The 19,864-nt window shown below is 34.3% G+C and overlaps 3 protein-coding genes across 5 annotated transcripts in view; all 3 read left to right on the top strand.

Moving 5' to 3' along the window:
• The first annotated feature begins 18 nt into the window (after positions 1 to 18).
• On the top strand, positions 19 to 8,663 carry Zn72d (Zinc-finger protein 72D). 2 transcript variants are annotated; one of them, XM_072005008.1, is made up of 11 exons: positions 19 to 218; positions 494 to 657; positions 776 to 1,117; positions 1,624 to 2,079; positions 2,183 to 2,896; positions 2,976 to 3,297; positions 3,382 to 3,569; positions 4,547 to 4,695; positions 5,924 to 6,019; positions 6,284 to 6,404; positions 6,679 to 8,663. In XM_072005008.1, exons 1-11 carry the CDS (start codon positions 169 to 171, stop codon positions 6,960 to 6,962), a joined length of 2,886 nt encoding a protein of 961 aa, XP_071861109.1. In that variant the 5' UTR covers positions 19 to 168; the 3' UTR covers positions 6,963 to 8,663. The 2 variants fall into 2 exon arrangements, with proteins under 2 accessions (XP_071861109.1, XP_071861101.1); XM_072005000.1 differs by having other exon boundaries at positions 1,513 to 2,079.
• A 2,246-nt stretch (positions 8,664 to 10,909) lies between these two features.
• Positions 10,910 to 15,416, top strand: Ubi-p63e (Polyubiquitin-63E). The gene is made up of 2 exons (XM_072005107.1): positions 10,910 to 11,066; positions 12,153 to 15,416. Exon 2 carries the CDS (start codon positions 12,159 to 12,161, stop codon positions 14,898 to 14,900), a length of 2,742 nt encoding a protein of 913 aa, XP_071861208.1. The 5' UTR covers positions 10,910 to 11,066; positions 12,153 to 12,158; the 3' UTR covers positions 14,901 to 15,416.
• A 3,221-nt stretch (positions 15,417 to 18,637) lies between these two features.
• The window catches only part of LOC139987960 (uncharacterized), a 204,657-nt gene continuing 203,430 nt past the window's right edge, over positions 18,638 to 19,864 (top strand). For both annotated transcript variants that reach the window (XM_072004809.1, XM_072004817.1), the window contains exon 1: positions 18,638 to 19,629. In XM_072004809.1, the coding sequence (XP_071860910.1) occupies positions 19,587 to 19,629 (43 nt within the window). In that variant the 5' untranslated portion in view covers positions 18,638 to 19,586. The remainder of the gene's footprint in view (positions 19,630 to 19,864) is intronic.

Here is a 19,864-nt window from a genome sequence, read left to right as displayed (position 1 = left end):
GTTCTCGTGGAAGCGGCCACTGAGGGCGCGGCATTCTTGCAATTGTTGCGCCCGGCTCCAACAGAATAACCAATAGGAGCCGCGGCAGCGCCGCCATTCTATCGAGTTCGTGGCACGCCCTACAACTTCCTCCATTGTCCTTCTTTCCGGGATTCTCTGCGAGGAAGGATGGCTCAGAACAATTATTTTGGGTTTACTCACGGCGGAACGCAATATGGGTACGAAATCGATTGCATACCATAATTATTAAGTAGCTAGTGTTAAGTTTTTCGAAAATTCGTGACGGTAACTACGTTGGCGGGAGTAATAATTGTTCGTTAAAATCGGTGCACGCGAGAGCCCAGCCGGCTTGGCCGCCATTTCTTGCTGAGAGTAGAGCGTCCATCGAGCGTCTCTCCCGGGCACGGATCCGATAGAGGTCTTTTTCGTTTTGCGTTTCCATTTTTCATTGTATTCCTTGCCTGTAAGAAAACCTATTTATTCTTTCGAACAGAGCGACCAGCGCAGCCGCTTATCAGACTGGTCAAGCGGGATACGCAGTAACTCCAGCGGCAACTGCCGCCACGTACACTCAACGACCCGCTGCTGCCGCGGCTACAGGTTACGAAACGTATCAAGCGGCCGCCGCTGCAGCCGCTACTGGGACCACGTACGCTGGTAAGTTCATTTTAGTCAATTTCATATTTTTCATCTTTCTTTTCTTTCATAAACAGAATCCAGTATCCAGTATTTTCGTGCTTACATTGCAGTTTCATAAGGTCCTTTTTCTTTATAGCTGCTAATCCTGGTACTGTGGCTCAGACATACGATTACGGTTACGGGCGTGCTGCACCTGCAGCTACATACGACGCTGCTAAAACTTATTACCAGCAACCTGCTGCAGCTGCAGCGACTTACACTACTACAGAAACACATTATCAAGCTGCAAAACCTGCATATAGCACCACTAGTGCTTATACAGGCACAGCCAGGCAAGCTACTACTACTGGACAAGCTAAAACATACCAAGCATCAAGTACAGCTTATCAGCAATCTAATCCTACTCAAAGTGCTACCTATTCTTCAGGATATACAGCTCCTGCAACACCCGCGGCTACACCATCGACAGCTACAAATAGTAAGTTATATATATATATGTATATATGTATATATGTTAATGTTTTTCGCCAAGATTGAAAATCCTATGTAAATGTCCTGCTAACCGTGACGTAGGCACTAATAACATGAAATTGATCCTCTGGGTATTGGAATTGATACATATGAATGATATAATAAAATTCTGCTAACATTTTAAACCACAACATGGCTTAAAAGTTTAGCTGAATTGAATCTTTCTGAAGTTACAAAATTGACTTTATATAAAGATTTGTGATTACTATACAATATACTTGATAAATATTTTATCAAAAGAATAAAGTATTCATTTTGATGGGTACAAGTTAGTAGAATGGTTCCATGAATATAAAGGATTGACTCCTCCAAAGTTTGAGGTTTCAATTTCATTTCCCTTAGAAACGGCGAGTACAACGTATTCCGGCTACGACGCAGCGCTATATAGCGCTGCGACTATGTATGTAGCCCAACAGAGTGCAAACAGCAATTCAACTAACCAGAAGACTGGAGGTTGGCAGGGCTACGGACGAAAAGGATTTGGCACTGGAGGGGGAGGAATGAAGGCAATGCGGCCCAAGCAGCCCCCTAAGCCACAACAACTACACTATTGCGATGTCTGTAAGATCAGCTGTGCTGGACCTCAAACGTACCGTGAGCATCTGGAGGGCCAAAAACATAAGAAGAAAGAAGCTTCTCTGAAAGTACCGCAGCAACCACCGGCACGTGGGGCAGGCAACAGTCTACGTTGCGAACTTTGTGATGTAACTTGTACTGGAAATGATGCTTATGCTGCTCATATTAGGGGGGCTAAACATCAAAAGGTTGTTAAGTTACACACTAAACTTGGAAAACCAATACCAAGCGCAGATCCAACAGTTTTGAACCCGAAACCAGCAGCCGCAGCTAAAACTGCAGGAGTTAAGAAGCCAACCGTAACGGCTACTCCTAAAATTAACTTTGTTGCTTGTAAGTAATCTTCTTGTTACAGATACACAGTTTATGTTATATTAAATATACAAATTTATGATAGATATGGAATACATATTAACATCATGTGTAATATTTGCAGCTGGAAATTTGGGGACTGTAAATCAAAATCAAGCCCCGGAAATTAAGACAGAAGAAACTGCAACAGAGGAAACTGTTGAAGAAGCAGCTGTTGATGAAAAAGATATTCAACCAGTTGGTCAAGAGTACATAGAAGAAAACAAATCCGAAGATGGAAAAATTATAAGTTTTAATTGTAAACTTTGTGAATGCAGATTTAATGATCCCAATGCCAAAGATATGCATATGAAAGGAAGACGACACAGATTTGCTTATAAGAAAAAAGTTAATCCTGACTTAGTTGTTGATATGAAACCAAGTCTGAAGCAAAGAAAGATGTTAGAAGAAAAATTTCGTAGACAACAAATGCGAGACGATTACTTACGACGTAGAGAAGAAATTAATCAATTGGGACCTATGGGTCCAATGATGGATGAGGAAATGATGTATTGGGAAGAAAGACGACGCTATGAAGAAGAATGTGAGTACTATGAATGGTATCGACGCTATGGACGTGGACCTGGAGCTCCACCAATGCCACGTCCTTTCCCAGGACCGCCACCAATGATGATGTTCCCTGGTCCTCAAAGAAGGCCAGATTCATCAGATGACAAACATGTATTAGCTCATCATACCACCATATATCCTAAAGAACAGGAACTGCTGGCAGTTCAGAAAATCGTTTCACATACTGAAAAAGCATTGAAATTTGTATCTGATACATTGGCTGAAGCAGGTAATTATTTCTTCTTTTATCTTTTTCTTATTTTATATTTTATATCTATAGCATAGTTAAAATATTTTTATAATTGCAGGCAAGAAAACAGTTCCATCTATTACTAATGCTACACCAACGAATCCAACTACGACTACACCACAGCAACCTCAACAACAACAACCACAACAGCAACAAAATGCAGATATAGTCAAGATTAAAGAAGATTCTGACAAAAAGAAAACAACGACGCCGCAGAAAGAAGATGGCAGCGACGGCAATTTGTTTTCATTTCAGAAGGAAAAAGAAGATTCCAGGATATTAAGAGGGGTAATGCGTGTTGGCAATTTAGCGAAGGGACTTCTATTATCTGGTGACAATCACGTTTGTCTTGTAGTCCTGTGTGCAGAAAAACCAACACGGTTAGTTGTACAAAATTATGTATTTGTGTATAAATATATTAATTTTGTACACAAATTCATATATAAATATTTTCTTATTTACAGATCATTATTGAATAAAGTTGCTGAGATACTTCCGGCACAGTTGAAGATCGTAGCTCCAGAGGATACTTACAATGTTGGAAAACACCCAGAGTCAGCAGCATTAACTGTTTCAGGAGGCAGTGTGACTGTTAGCGTAACACTTACCAGTCCTTTAATGCGCGAAACTCCTAAACCAGCTGCTGCTGCAGGTGATTTGATCGTTTTATATTTTCATAGTGGCCAAGAAAAGGATAACTGATAATTTTAGAGATTTTACAGAAAGCATTTTTTATTTTCATGCTACTTTCTTGAAAACGTGGTTTATGAATTTTGTTTGTTCTTTTCATGGCCCAAAAGCTTCTTTGTAAATTTTTCTAAGCACCAGGATGATGCAGGGGCAGCCAAGGACTTCAACGGTTGCCAGTGTATATACGCTCTAACATGAAAAATTCCTTTTTCTTTTTGATACAGCCGCATTTTAGTGTGTCCACGACTGAGTATAATTTATATTTTTGAAAGGCATTACTATTTAAAAATATGTAAGAGCGTAGATAGAAATATATTAACAGCCATTTTTTAACGGAAAAGAGAGAGCGTAAACTTGGTACGATTAGATGTCGCTTTTCTTCATTTTAAGTTAATTTGTAGTAATATACTTTATAAGTTATATCGATAATAGTTAAGCTGGAGTCTCCATTAAGGAAGATAATATGTTATTATGAACGTGGACACGCTTTTGGTATGAGGAAACAACGCTGAGGCAATCTTAAAACTATGGACTTTTTGATCATGCATTAATAATTTTAATGAAAACCCTCTATCATCGAATGCTGTACGCATAATACACAATGTGCAGTTAACTCCTTATTCTTAACCGACGATTCTTTTGATAGCGTTATTTTAATATTCAATTTTAAGTAACGCTGTCAATTTCAGTAAGAAACGTCGGTCGTTCTTTTGTAACGCGAAGAAAGGACGTCCAGGAATAGGAGTAATGCATCATTGTTATGTACTACATTCGATTAGGTTTATTTTTATTTCAATGAGAATGTTTTAGACTATGCCCTCAAGTTTAATGTGCTTGAGTTAAAATATAATTATATATAGAGGGAAAACCCAAGTTGGGCATGATCAAACACTCTAAGTGTTGTCTAAGCGTGTTGTGCTTTCTTTGTTGGAATCTCAGATAATGCTGGACAGCAGCAACAGGGAGCTGCTCAACCGCAAACAACGCCCGCGGCGCCCGCTGTGACGAAACCAGATCCACCAGATGTACTTCCCAAGGCTAAGTGTTTGGAGGCTTTAGCTGCACTCAGGCATGCCAAGTGGTTTCAGGTTTGAATCAATCAACTCTCAGTTCAAGATCTCGAATTGTCAGTGCCATTTTGTTGGCACTAGTGACTGTTTTCTGTTATTTTTTCCTAATACGTGAAACGCGTGCAAGTTGTCCTCTCTCTCTGTCCGCAAAAAAGAGCAGTCTTAGAACTTCCAGCCTTGTGACAATTTTATTTTTATTACTATCTATCTTCTTGTTGATATGATTTTGTCTGAAATGTTTATTTGATCACGTTTGATGTTTCAGTTTTGTAGGTTTGCCAATCCACTTTATCCACTAATATTGCATTTTATGGTAGTTAATCCAAAAATCTTTGTCATGTACTATTTGTAATTTATAATCAATGTGTTAGTTATTATAAGTGGATGGTAGTGGCAATATTTTATTATTGGCAGAATTTGACTAAAAAGGGAAAAAGGAAGAGAAAGAAGTGTATGTATAGCATAATTTCAGAAACAGAATACATCGAACGTGCAATCAGATAGTCTCAGGCAAGAAGTATAAGCATTATGTAAACGTGAATTGTAGCATTTAATATATTAATGCACATCAAAAGCATTTACATTTGCTTTACTTCAAATCATCAACATCCAGAATAATAGGAAACTGTTTGCAGAAAGTCGTGTTAAAAGTACGTAATTTTTCTTCAAAAGATGTAGTTTTGTTTGTTTTGTTTATAATGCACTAAATTGCTTTACGATGCTTATGATCAAGCTTATTCATTATTCTGGATTAATCTTAATGCATTGTAGCCTAGACTGAGTCTGTTCTAGGTCTGTCTTAGAAATCCTTGAAGTTAGTGTATTTCTCTTTATACATATGTACTTTATTTCATACTTTCTACATAATGTGCGTTGAAAGCACTGTTAAATATTGAAAGACAGACAAGCACAAACACACAGTGGTGTCATAAGTATATCGGGTGTTTTTCAGTTATAAGTTCAATAGTTGTATTTGGCAGTTCGACAAGTGTACAGTTTTTCTGATACGTTGCACTTTTTTTTAAATATTATGTTAGGTATTAATTGTTCAGGAAATACTTAATAAACACCCGATAATTTTGATATGGGCTAATATTTAGGAGCTATAGGCACGAGGCTGGGAGGATAGCTAAAGCCCACACAAAGCAAATTAAAAGTAGTTTAGGGTGTCGCATCTCCAGAAGACTCAGAGACTTTAAATTGTGTATCAAATTGTATGTACTAAAATACTGATCGTATTTAACAGGCTAGAGCAACTTCACTGCAGAGCTGTGTTATGGTCATTCGCATAATGCGTGATCTTTGTAACCGTGTACCCACGTGGGGACCATTAAACCCATGGGTTAGTATGAAACGACTCTTATGATGCATATATGATATCTGATTTTATTAGAAGTAAAACAAAGTGATTTATAACTATTCAATGATAATTAAAAGAATTCAAAACCGAATACAGTACTGTCTTGCATGGTGGCTGAGGATTCTATCTATTTCACGTTAATGTAGAATTTCTGATATAGACTCTTCTTTATATTTTGGCCAGATTCAGTCCTAGTCAGAATATAAGGATTAGATAGAAACAAACAGGTGTTCAATCTTCTTTCAGGCACTAGAATTGTTAACTGAGAAAGTGATTAGTACTGCTGGAGGACCTCTTAGTCCAGGTGAAGCGTTAAGAAGACTTCTAGAATGTGTTGCTGGAGGAATATTGCTTCCAGGAAGCCCAGGTATATCGTAATATGTTCCTGCTAATTAATATAATCAGTAAAAAAATTTTAATTTTTAAAATCGTAAAACCAAATGATGATTTTGATGACGAGACTGAGTGTATTGTGAAATCCATTGTAGGTTCTAAAATTGAGTATTTCGATTTTTTTATCTCAATGGAAATTTTGCAGTATTGCATAGATGATTGGCAATCTGATTTTTATATACTTATATAAAATTTTATATAGTTTTGTATTGAATCACACTGATTATAAATAATGTATTTCTTCATAGGATTATCTGATCCATGCGAAAAAGAACCAGTTGATGCAATAGGCAATATGACAGCCCAACAAAGAGAAGATATAACTGCTTCAGCGCAACATGCTTTACGATTAGTTGCATTTCGTCAAATTCATAAAGTTTTGGGCATGGAACAACTTCCGCCACCTAAATATAAGGGCCGATACGCTAGAAAACGAAGACGTGACAATAGTAATGGAGAAGGAACGGATAGTGAAGCTTCGAAGAAAGATAAAAAAGCAGAGGAGATCAAAATGGAGACTGACTCCAAGTAGATCTACCAAAATATTCGCTTTATCGATTTACTCATAACTTATATAGTATAAGAAATAAAATTTTCTCGTGTCAATTGCTTGTTCAATGAGGTTGTTTCTATATTGGAAAGATATCAAAGTTTAAAACAAAACTAATGATCTATTAATACAGTATTGTAATTATTTGGAATGTATCTCCCTTTGGACAACCAATAGCGCATCGTTTTAATTCGCAATCGTGATTTTAATGGCGAAAGAAATTATTAGGTCGGATTATATCATTGCACCTTGACTTTGTTTTTGGATGTATAATAATATCATAGAGTTGTCACGTTTCTATTAGTACTAAGTTTAATTTTTAATGACAAAACATTATGCATTGCTTTGTCTGTTATAAGCGATTTAATTTTTTAGCAAGTTCCAAACATCTTTAAAATAATGCAATATTTCAGATTTCATTTATTAAATTTATTTTATGTAAATTCTAGTTTTCAGAATTATTATAAAAATAAGCATGGCGTTACTTTTAAAATAAATAGTTAAACTTTTGCAAATATTTCACTGGATACTTCTAAAAAGACTAAAGATCTTTCCCAAACAGGCAATTGGTACGATTAGTTCCAGCATTAGGATTTTGTCAAAGGAAATGATGGATGCGTTAATTAGTTTTGAATTACTTATTTAGCTATATTTCAAAGTCACAATGTATGACGAAAAAGTTTAATAGAAAGGGTGGTGTAAAAACTGAACATTTATAAGTTTTGAAAAGTTAAAAGTAGGTTAGTTTGTATTGAGAATTCGTGTGTATGTTGTGTGTGTAGTCGTAAAGAAGTGCAGAATGTTTCTTTCCCTGCATAAACAACTCCTAACAACGTATGTTCACACCGCGTGTACTGATTCACGCAGAAGATTCCAAGAAAGCAGAGTTGAAAAATCAATCATTAAAATAAACGCTTTGCTGTCCAATGAGGGTTAAGTGCACGTGTCAAGAATTCTTAATATTTTCCTGTAGTTTGTTTACAAATTTCACCGGAAGTCGAATACTGTTTCAAAATGTTCATATTTAATAAATTTTTTTGACATAGTGTATGAATCTTCTGTTGTACACATGCAATTCCTGATTGAATAAATCGAACATGCATGAGATAAGAATAAGGTTTTCTTCACTTCCATATTCCTTTGCATATTACAATATTGTGTAAGAACTTTTACAAATAAGATGAGTTGATAATAAGCATCCTCTTTAACAAGAAGGCCACACACACAATAGCACTTCGATTGTAAGATTATAATTAGCTAATCTTTTACAGAAACACTTGACATACAAAGAAAGTTAATTTATTTTTGGATGGCACCGAGTAGAACTGAGACTGATATTGTATTAATTGTTTAATGAAACATGTAGAAGATAAGATATAAAACTAAAGGAAATATAATTTACGTTTAATTTAAGAAGATAATTTATATAAATTACGAACATAATTTCGTATAACATTCATTCTGTTTGGTTCAACTAGTCCTTCTAATAAGTATATTAACGATATTCAAATTCCATAATTTCGATCTTTCTGCTTCTTATCTTCGTTCTTTAATTAGGCTGGACTGATACAGGTTTTGAATCATTATAAGACAGAGTATTAAGCCATTTTCGTTTTTTCTGTTTTACAGTATTAATTAAAGTATGTTTGTATATATTTAAATATATGAGAGACACGTGTAATATCTTTAATTTATTATTATTTGTCAAACCAAATATTAATGTAATGTAATGTGTTATTATCTGCAGATATATTACGAAGAAAATTCACAAATTTTTTTCATTCAGTACCTTAAATCTACAAAAACGTGTGTGTAGAGCCTTTATAAAGTTTCAAATCTAAATAATGCATATTATCTTTTCAGTATTGAAAACTGGATGATGTACTGAAATTAAGGTGGGAATTACGTTATATTTTTTTCATATAGAAAAATCATATCAAACGTTCACTGTGCCATTCTAATTATACTTTACTTTTAAGAACAATATGTGATTTATTTCATGTGAAAAGAGCTATTGCGTGTTTTATTATAAACGTACTTCGATAGTGAAAGGTAAATATATTGTTCTTAGAGTTCAGCTATATTATCTGCGAGATTTTTCGTTCTTTTTTCCTTATACTAATGATTCTATTTGTAATTGTCTAGTTATTTAAAACTGGTTATTTCGATGTTAATGATGAAATATTAAATTAACACGTTGAATGCCACTGGGGTCACCGGTAACCGGCGCGCTAAGATTAGTAGAAATACATAATTTAAGCAAATGTCAATAGTTATAAATTTTTCATTGTTATCGTTGTTAGTACAATGATGTGACGAAATTAATGAAGCATAAAACATATAGAAATAGTTTTATTTATATATGAAATATAGACCTATTATGTGTGCATATTGCAATGTGTCGTATTGAAATACTCTAAACAAAGTACCAGCACAGTCTTTACAATATGTTACGACTTATAAAAAATTAAACAGAAGACATGAAGTGCAAACATTTTTGTAGCATATAAAAGTATAATGGACGCTTTTACCTGATTGTTAAACGCTCTCGACAAGAATAAATATGTGGAACAATTATTTAACAACGCGAAGAAATAATATGAGATAATTGATAATCGCAAAAAATAAGTGATTCACGTGAAATCACACTTCAGTGCCATGGGGGTCGCCGGTGACCTCTGTGAGATAAATTCATTAAATATAATTATACATCATAACTTATCCCTTGTAAGTAATATTTCAACATTATATGTATCGCATAATACAAAATTAATCATTTTTAATTTAAGAAAATAATTTTTGTAAATTACGAATATCATTTTATATAACATTCATTCTGTTTGGTGCAACTAGGCGCCACGGGCAATCCCTGTAAAAATAGAATGGCATTCAACATGTTAAAATTGTACATAGTATCGTAAGTAAACGCTTGTTTTTTGAAATTGTCTTGTATTTCATGTAAAACAATCATATAAACAGAATTTTAATCTATTTTCATAGTCATGATTTGTCTAATTGCATTTTTGTTTGTTTTTGTTGAAATATAAAAAAAAATGCTGTTTTCATTACGCTTTGCCAAAAATATTTGGTAAGTAACATCAACGAAATGTTATTTTAAAAATAAACAATTACATCGTTTTAATTACATTAAAATATATGTATAATCTTGATTGCAGTGCCTAATTTGAAATATTACTTCAGTATCTTAATATTTTTTTGTAAAATAAATTCTTATTATCAAATTAATAAGTTTTCATCAATTACAAGATTATTACATCAGCCTAGTTAGATGTAGCATGATTTCAATATTGATGTGACATTTATGAATAGTGAATTGTCTTTGTACGACAATTTTTATTTGAATATTTAGGATAATTTAATATCAAATCGATCAAATTGCTTAGAAGATCAAAATCGACCTAAATTGCTTAATGTGTTCAATATTTTAAACATAACCAACGTATGCTCTATATACAAACGCGCACACATACGCGCACACGTACGTACACACATACGTAGCTTCTTAAATATTGAAATTTCTGGAAAATGATAAAATTAGTATATTGTGTATAAATGTTGGTTATATGTATAGTGAATTTACTAGAAAATATATTCTGAAAAACAATGAATCATTAGTTTTCTTTGTTTAACAGTTTTCCTATGCGCCCTTTAGCTGTATAATATTATCATCAACATGTGACAGCTCATAGAAACATATGTATTTACATATAGATAAAAATTTCGCTTGGTAGAAACGTATCATTTCAAAACTAATAATGTGTCATAAATGATTTTATAAACGGCATCAGTTTAATAAAATCTATTCCACAAAGAATAGCCTTTGTCTCAGAAACCAACCAAACGTCAGAGATTCGATGATAAAAATATAAACCAATAGGCATCTTTCTAGAAATCTTCTGACATGCTTGCGCATGAGCAGTAAGACTTATCATTCCTGATATAAAAGGAAGGTTCGCTGTGGCTTCCGTTCAGTTCAGTATAGGACATTGAGTGTTTTTAGAGGCAGAACGTAATACTTCTTAAATTTTATTGAAATTTTTGCTGCAACGAGCTACTACGAAGAAGGTAAAACTTTCGTTTGTTTATTATATACATTATGAATTTGTTGTATTTTAATTTTCAATAATTGTAGATTTTCTTGATTTTACCGATTTTTACTTCCTTTTTGTCCTAAATTATTTTATTCTCACTGCTGAATATATTTCCTGTAACAAGACGACCAGTGCTGAATAAATTTTGCAATCTATTGATTATGCGCTATGTCAAATCCACGAATTTAATGGGTTCATTATGACGGACTTGCATTTCGGAGAACGTATTATTACTGTTTCAGCAGTGAAAGAGTTAATTCTCAGTATCTAAATCCTTAAATGCGCTGTTTAGAGAAAGTAATAAAATAATAACGCAATTTAATTTAATGTAACAGTAGTGATCTTGAAGACGTCGACCACATGTGCAAAGTTTAAAATCTATTTTTAACAAAATTTCGAAGGATATATTTTCTATATATTTAAAATATATATATTAATATAATCGAAGAATCTTTAATAATTAATTATTGAGAAAATTCTAGAATTTTCCATATCATTCATCACGTTTCTGCTGCGTAGTAACAGAAAACAAAATGGCGGTTATTGATTCTCCAGTATGACGCAATTACCTCTGTGTCACTTAGCATTACTCAGATTGAAGCCTTTCATACGATTATTCTAAAAAAAGTGCACAAATAAAAAACGTTGACATTTAGCAACAGCGAATTATACCGCGAGAATAAATATATTTGTGCAATAATAAGGAAAATTTTTAATTTATATATTTCTTTATAATATAATTGTGCACAAAATACTACCATTTTTTTTTCTGTTGAAATGAAAGACAAAGATTATTCTGTTTCAAAACGATACGTGAAGTGATTTATGATAATTAAAGAATATATCTGATGACAGCTGTCTGAAGTATCAGGTATGATAGAGAGTTATGTAAAAAGTGGTATAAAAATGGTACTAAATGGGAGAAACAAAAAGCTTATACTATGCTAATAGTATACACAAATAATGTACTCAAATTTCAAAGAGAACATTTTATTTCGTTAATATGAATACATGTTAGTATCCACTAATTAATTACAAAATTTATTTTATTTTGTAACAGATAATCATGCAGATCTTCGTCAAGACACTGACAGGGAAAACGATCACACTTGAAGTTGAAGCTTCTGATACCATTGAAAACGTGAAAGCAAAGATTCAAGATAAAGAAGGAATTCCGCCAGACCAACAAAGGTTGATCTTTGCTGGTAAACAACTAGAAGATGGGCGCACACTCTCTGATTATAATATACAAAAGGAATCAACCCTTCATCTTGTGCTTCGTCTTCGAGGTGGTATGCAAATTTTCGTCAAGACTCTTACAGGAAAAACAATAACTCTTGAAGTTGAAGCTTCCGATACTATTGAGAATGTGAAAGCAAAAATTCAAGACAAAGAAGGAATCCCTCCAGATCAACAAAGGTTGATCTTTGCTGGAAAACAACTTGAAGATGGGCGCACACTTTCTGATTACAATATACAAAAGGAATCAACCCTTCATCTTGTGCTTCGTCTTCGAGGTGGTATGCAAATTTTCGTCAAGACCCTTACAGGTAAAACTATCACACTTGAAGTTGAAGCTTCCGATACCATTGAGAATGTGAAAGCAAAAATTCAAGACAAAGAAGGAATCCCTCCAGATCAACAAAGGTTGATCTTTGCTGGAAAACAACTTGAAGATGGGCGCACACTCTCTGATTACAATATACAAAAGGAATCAACCCTTCATCTTGTGCTTCGTCTTCGAGGTGGTATGCAAATTTTCGTCAAGACTCTTACAGGTAAAACTATCACACTTGAAGTTGAAGCTTCCGATACCATTGAGAACGTAAAAGCAAAAATTCAAGACAAGGAAGGAATTCCGCCAGATCAACAGAGATTGATCTTTGCTGGTAAACAACTAGAAGATGGGCGCACACTTTCTGATTACAATATACAAAAGGAATCAACCCTTCATCTTGTGCTTCGTCTTCGAGGTGGTATGCAAATTTTCGTCAAGACCCTTACAGGTAAAACTATCACACTTGAAGTTGAAGCTTCCGATACTATTGAGAACGTAAAAGCAAAAATTCAAGACAAGGAAGGAATTCCGCCAGATCAACAGAGATTGATCTTTGCTGGTAAACAACTAGAAGATGGGCGCACACTCTCTGATTACAATATACAAAAGGAATCAACCCTTCATCTTGTGCTTCGTCTTCGAGGTGGTATGCAAATTTTCGTCAAGACTCTTACAGGTAAAACTATCACACTTGAAGTTGAAGCTTCCGATACCATTGAGAACGTAAAAGCAAAAATTCAAGACAAGGAAGGAATTCCGCCAGATCAACAGAGATTGATCTTTGCTGGTAAACAACTAGAAGATGGGCGCACACTTTCTGATTACAATATACAAAAGGAATCAACCCTTCATCTTGTGCTTCGTCTTCGAGGTGGTATGCAAATTTTCGTCAAGACCCTTACAGGTAAAACTATCACACTTGAAGTTGAAGCTTCCGATACTATTGAGAACGTAAAAGCAAAAATTCAAGACAAGGAAGGAATTCCGCCAGATCAACAGAGATTGATCTTTGCTGGTAAACAACTAGAAGATGGGCGCACACTCTCTGATTATAATATACAAAAGGAATCAACCCTTCATCTTGTGCTTCGTCTTCGAGGTGGTATGCAAATTTTCGTCAAGACTCTTACAGGAAAAACAATAACTCTTGAAGTTGAAGCTTCCGATACTATTGAGAATGTGAAAGCAAAAATTCAAGACAAAGAAGGAATCCCTCCAGACCAACAAAGATTGATCTTTGCTGGTAAACAATTGGAAGACGGACGCACACTCTCTGATTACAATATACAAAAGGAATCAACCCTTCATCTTGTGCTTCGTCTTCGAGGTGGTATGCAAATTTTCGTCAAGACTCTTACAGGAAAAACAATAACTCTTGAAGTTGAAGCTTCCGATACTATTGAGAATGTGAAAGCAAAAATTCAAGACAAAGAAGGAATCCCTCCAGACCAACAAAGATTGATCTTTGCTGGAAAACAACTTGAAGATGGGCGCACACTCTCTGATTACAATATTCAAAAGGAATCGACTCTTCATCTTGTTCTTCGCCTTCGTGGTGGTATGCAAATTTTTGTAAAAACCCTTACTGGGAAAACTATCACCTTAGAAGTTGAAGCTTCAGACACTATTGAAAATGTCAAGGCCAAGATTCAGGATAAAGAAGGCATTCCACCTGATCAACAGAGATTGATCTTTGCTGGTAAACAATTGGAAGACGGACGCACGCTGTCTGACTATAATATTCAAAAGGAATCAACTCTTCATCTTGTTCTTCGCCTTCGTGGTGGTATGCAAATTTTTGTAAAAACGCTTACTGGGAAAACTATCACTTTAGAAGTTGAAGCTTCCGATACTATTGAGAACGTGAAAGCAAAAATTCAAGACAAAGAAGGAATCCCTCCAGACCAACAAAGGTTGATCTTTGCTGGAAAACAACTTGAAGACGGACGCACCCTGTCCGATTATAATATTCAAAAGGAATCGACTCTTCATCTTGTTCTTCGTCTGAGAGGAGGAATGCAAATTTTTGTAAAAACCCTTACTGGGAAAACTATCACTTTAGAAGTTGAAGCTTCTGATACTATTGAGAACGTGAAAGCAAAAATTCAAGACAAAGAAGGCATTCCTCCAGACCAACAGAGGTTGATCTTCGCTGGTAAACAATTGGAAGATGGGCGCACACTTTCTGATTACAATATACAAAAGGAATCAACCTTGCATCTTGTGCTTCGTCTTCGAGGTGGCCGATGATTTAATGTATTGATTGCACCTTAGTTTATAAAATTATATCAAGTAAATAGAAACAAATTTTTTTACTTTTATCCATTATAGCTATTGATCGCGTGATATAATCTTATTAAGTATCTACTTGAAATAAATGGCATTATAAATAACTTTTCTCTCATTTATATTATTCCTTTTATTATTCCTTTTATTAGATTTATTTAATTTAAATTAAAAATTATTCATATTAAGATATTCTTTTTTAAGATTTATTGTATATGATCTGCATTGTATATAATAATCTTGCTTAAGACTTAATTTAGTTTTATAATTGAAAATTTGATGTATTGGTACAAGTATAAAAGTGGTGGAATGGTAAGGTGTTTCGATATCAGTGATTTCTGATCGTTTCGTTCAGATGTCGCGTCAGTAGGATTTGAAGTGAAAATTTATTAGTTATAATGTAATTGTTATGTCTTTGTATTCAAAACGGGTAGAAATGCCCATGGACCAGTAATGGACTAAAGCCTGAATAAATAAGAATAATAATCTTCGCTAAGGATTTATTTCCCAGTGAACTGTAAGTTATTATCTACAATACGAATTAAATACATTCGAATATTTATTACATTTTTTTAATATAGATTTTATATAATATTCTTTAATTTGCATTACAGTACCGTACAATATAACATATTACAATAATTTTTAAAATAAATTACAATATTGTTTATCTAACAAAGAAATATTGTAGTAGAATACGTAATAGTAATATAAAACTAGCTCCCTAAAAGAATTTTCTCGTCGTACTTTGATCTTAAATCGATTAGAACCATACGAAAATTTATAATGATTATGCATCATATCCATTTCTAACCTAAACAATATATATAGTTGTTCAATATATTTAATCTTTTCGAGCGTATTAATTTGCAACGTTAATTGTGATAATCCGAATGAGAATAAGCATATTATTTGTACGTCTCGTTATATTTTATATAAATTGGAAGAATTTGAACGAGACGATGCGTAATGGTCAGTGGCACTGGCAACGGACGGTCAGCCTACAATTATTTATACTTCAGCTGGTCAGATGCACGCGGGCGGCAATTCGATTAAAATTTTCACGCGCTGACGAGACATGAACGAATTTCCGAGTGTTCCAGCTCCGCCCAGTTGTTTAATACCATCGTCGAAATTACGAAAATTACCGTTCAATTCTGTTGTATTTGAAATCTTCATACACAGGAATACACTACGGTACTTTAATACTGTACGGTATATGTCTGTTATTATCATGTTGTTTCAAGAGCTTTACAGTGGCTCTGTTTAAACGAATCTTCTCTTTCAGAAAGTTGGAATATTTTCTGACGTTTAAAGCGACTTATAATTCTGTAATTTAAGTTTTACCATTTTAACTTTCTGAAATGTATCTATATAATAAATAAATTAATTAATTATGATTATTAACAATAAATATATAATGCAACTGTAATGTAAATACTGTAATAATTACATTTATTTTTTATTTTTAAACTATTTTCTATAAATTTTTATTTTTAATTAAGTGACACAAAATTGGAGTGGACTTTAGGCACCTTTTTTGTACAATCGTCATATTTTGAACGAAGATTTTTAAGTATATTATTACAATGATATTTCCTATTAGTAAACTCAGAAAATTATATTTATATAGTCGTTATTGTTTTTATGTAATTCAAAGATCATGTGTGTTTTTCAATTAATAAAGCTATAATTCCTTTTACCTTGTATAAGTGGCACGAAAAACTTGTATGTTTTATTTTTCTTTATTATCCATATTAAATATAATATAGTACATTTTTGTTATTCATTATATACATACATATATATTGTTTGACAATAAAAAATTATAAGATATATGTAATGTATAATGTGTATGTATATAAATATATATATATATTTATAAACACGTATATACCTACACATTACAGATACATATATCTTATTATTTTTATTGTCAAACTCAAACGTGAAGATGATGATTAGTATACAATATACAGGTAACATACAGATACGGTACAATGTTCAATTAAAACTTAACCGTAACTCAATTTCGGATAAGCGGCAAAGCGAAATGAATTTTTCGTACTCTCCTGGCACTAATTATCATTCGAAACACCGCCTTTCACCGCTTAATCGTGTTAAGTCGTTTCTCAGCTCTCCGTTCTAATTAATTTTCCTCGTTTCGAGTCCGGCCACGGGAATAACGCTTTCGGTGGGTCTAAGTAACTATAATTTTCGTTACAAAGGATGCGTTTTCTCTTTCTGGCCATGACGTATATACATTGCAGGATAACCATCGAAGAAATTATAAACAAAATTTTCGTTTATTAAGATGTTAATTCCTTATTCTTTCTTATCCTCTTCTATCATTTTCTTCGCTTTGTGGTTGTTTGAAAAATTTTCTGCTAATATTACTGCATTTCTGATTCGTTGCCGTAAGTGTCGAGAAAAAAATGCCTCGTGTTTTCAGCATAATTTATATCGCGATAAAACGTGCAATTAACTTTCGTCGGATTAAAATTTTGATTAAATCGTATCGTCCGCGTAATTAACGCGAATGTAACTCGCATTTTGCTAGCAAACACGGTTAGATAAGTTCATCTGTAAATACGAATCATTTTACTTGGTAAATCATGGATCAAAATGAAAATTAGTTTTAGCGAAAATATTAATTAGCAATTTAGCTAAATATTTAATTTATGATACATTTAAATCAAATATATCTGAGAGAGAGAGAGAGAGAGAGAGAGAGAGAGAGAGAGAGAGAGAGAGAGAGAGAGAGATTGGAGTCTGAACTGGACTCTGGATTATTTCCAAAAATAATTTCTAATCTTTCTAACTTGTAATGTAAAAATAACTTTTAATCTTTCTAATATTACTCTAATGCACATTATCTGTAATTTACATAAATTGAACGAGCCTCTTAAAAGCCAAATTGCTCAACACTATTTTTATCAATTCTTTCTTTTAATTAAATGCGCATTTAATGTGCAATTATAAAAGAACAAATTATCAACTTACATAATGTCATTCATCGCAAGATGATGACAATGAATAAAATACAGTGGCTCACGAAAGTATACCAACACTCCTAGAAACTTTTCATGTATATATTATAGAAAACATTAAAAAATTTCATTAGCACTGTAACTGATTCCAACTTTTGCTGTTATAATCACGATAGTTGTATCTCATTTTCCAAATATTAAAAAGTTTCTTATAATGCACATAGTACCAATATATTCATAGAAACTATGTGGCAAGTGTTCGAACATTTTTGCGAATCGCTGTAAATTCAAGAAACAATGTCTGTAACATTAACATTTATTTGTACTTTCCTATTTATGCAGTTGTTCAGTGTGGCTTCTCAAATAACATTCTTATTTATTTGGACAACCGATTTATTTCAATTTACATAGAACCTTATCGTTTCGTCGCTAGTAGGTCTGCTGTCTCAGAAGAAAGAAAGGGCAAGGAAGAGAAGGAGAGAGGATCCTCCGAAAGATCCGCGATAATCCTGCGATGGTTCCCCCGCGTGAGGACACGGGGAGCACGGCGTGTCTCACGGCGAAGCGTGTATCGCGTGTGTTGCCTAATGGTGGAAGGAAACGTTATCCAGAGGCGGGCAATGGACGGACATTACTGTACGGCGTACCCTGGTAGGGCTGAGAGAAGTCAGCCTCCGGGATATGGACTCGTACTCAGTCTTCGAACTGGTCTCGTACCGCGCTCTATGCAGCGTGTCACACAGCCCCGCGAACAGCGGCAGCTTAGTTAACAACACCGTGTGCCGCTCCGCATCGTCGACTCCGTCGTCTCTGTCGCTTGCTAAATCTTCCTCCTCGTCTACCGGCTACCTTCACCAGTGTGTCGTGCACGACTCTCCTTCGCGACATTTATTCGCCGACCTAGCTCTAACGTATTGCTTGGAATTCGTGCGGAATTCCTATTGGATTCGCGTGGAATTCCTATCGGATTCGCGTGGAATTCCTATCGGATTCGCGTGGAATTCCTATTGGATTCGCGTGGAATTCCTATTGGACTCGCGTAAAATTATAATTGAATAATCGTTAAACTCTTGTGCACTTTTCAATAAATTCTCATTCAATCCTCGGAGTTTTCTCTTTCGGAACTCTCGCAAATTCCTATTGAATTCGCGTGGAACTCTGCTAAAATCCCGATTGAATTCGCGTGGAACTATCGTGAAATCCCCATTTAACTCTCGTTCGATCCTTCAAACTTTCACAACTCTTGTGTTTCCACTGAATCTTCGTTGAACTCTCGTGAAATTGCTATTGAATCTTGTTTAATTCTCGAAATTCTCGAAACTCTAGTGAAATTCTTGTCAAATTCCTACAAAATTTTCGTAAAACTTTTGTCAAGTTCTTGTGACACTCTCGTAGATCTTTCGCAAATTTCTCAGTCTTTTCATGGGACATAATCTTCCAATCCGGCCGAAAGAAATTATTATTTGAAACGAGATCGATAGCAAGGGGCAAGCTTGGATTTGTCTGTGATTCGGTGAAGAACAACGACTGAAGCAAAGACTGTGCGATATCGACAAGTGGATTTACCAGAAACGAGTCTATGACACGGAGGATGACGCAGAAGTAGCGACGACCTAGTAGTGGATGCAGAATAGAGAAGCGAGATTTTTGCGACAGCACGATGGACCTTCTTCTGTTGATCGGATTGCTTTCCCTGATATCAAGTAAGAAATTTATATATCTCTACCGGAAAGTTTTGTTCGTTGACTAGTTCACGTTGGATTATGAATATCGAAGGCATAATACTTGGCAAAGCAACGATGCGATGTAACAGAATGGGATATTGAAATGTGTAGAAGGAAACAAATATTTAAATTCAAATTGTAAACAGTACGAAAGATAAAGTTGTTTTGGAAATATATACCGGTACACCTCGGATTTCGTAGAATGTTCCTTGTC

The sequence above is a fragment of the Bombus fervidus genome, chromosome 1 (genome assembly GCF_041682495.2).
Source record: "Bombus fervidus isolate BK054 chromosome 1, iyBomFerv1, whole genome shotgun sequence".
NCBI classification, from domain to species: Eukaryota; Metazoa; Arthropoda; class Insecta; order Hymenoptera; family Apidae; genus Bombus; species Bombus fervidus.
Note: the sequence above shows the minus strand (reverse complement) of the source record. Positions and strands in the feature narration are given on the sequence as shown.

Coding starts and splice junctions, on each gene's coding strand:
- Zn72d (XM_072005000.1), top strand. CDS start 169: ATGGCTCAGAACAATTATTTTGGGTTTACTCACGGCGGAACGCAATAT. Junction 2,080..2,182: donor TAAAATTAACTTTGTTGCTT/GTAAGTAATCTT, acceptor TAATATTTGCAG/CTGGAAATTTGGGGACTGTA. Junction 2,897..2,975: donor TGATACATTGGCTGAAGCAG/GTAATTATTTCT, acceptor TTATAATTGCAG/GCAAGAAAACAGTTCCATCT.
- Ubi-p63e (XM_072005107.1), top strand. CDS start 12,159: ATGCAGATCTTCGTCAAGACACTGACAGGGAAAACGATCACACTTGAA.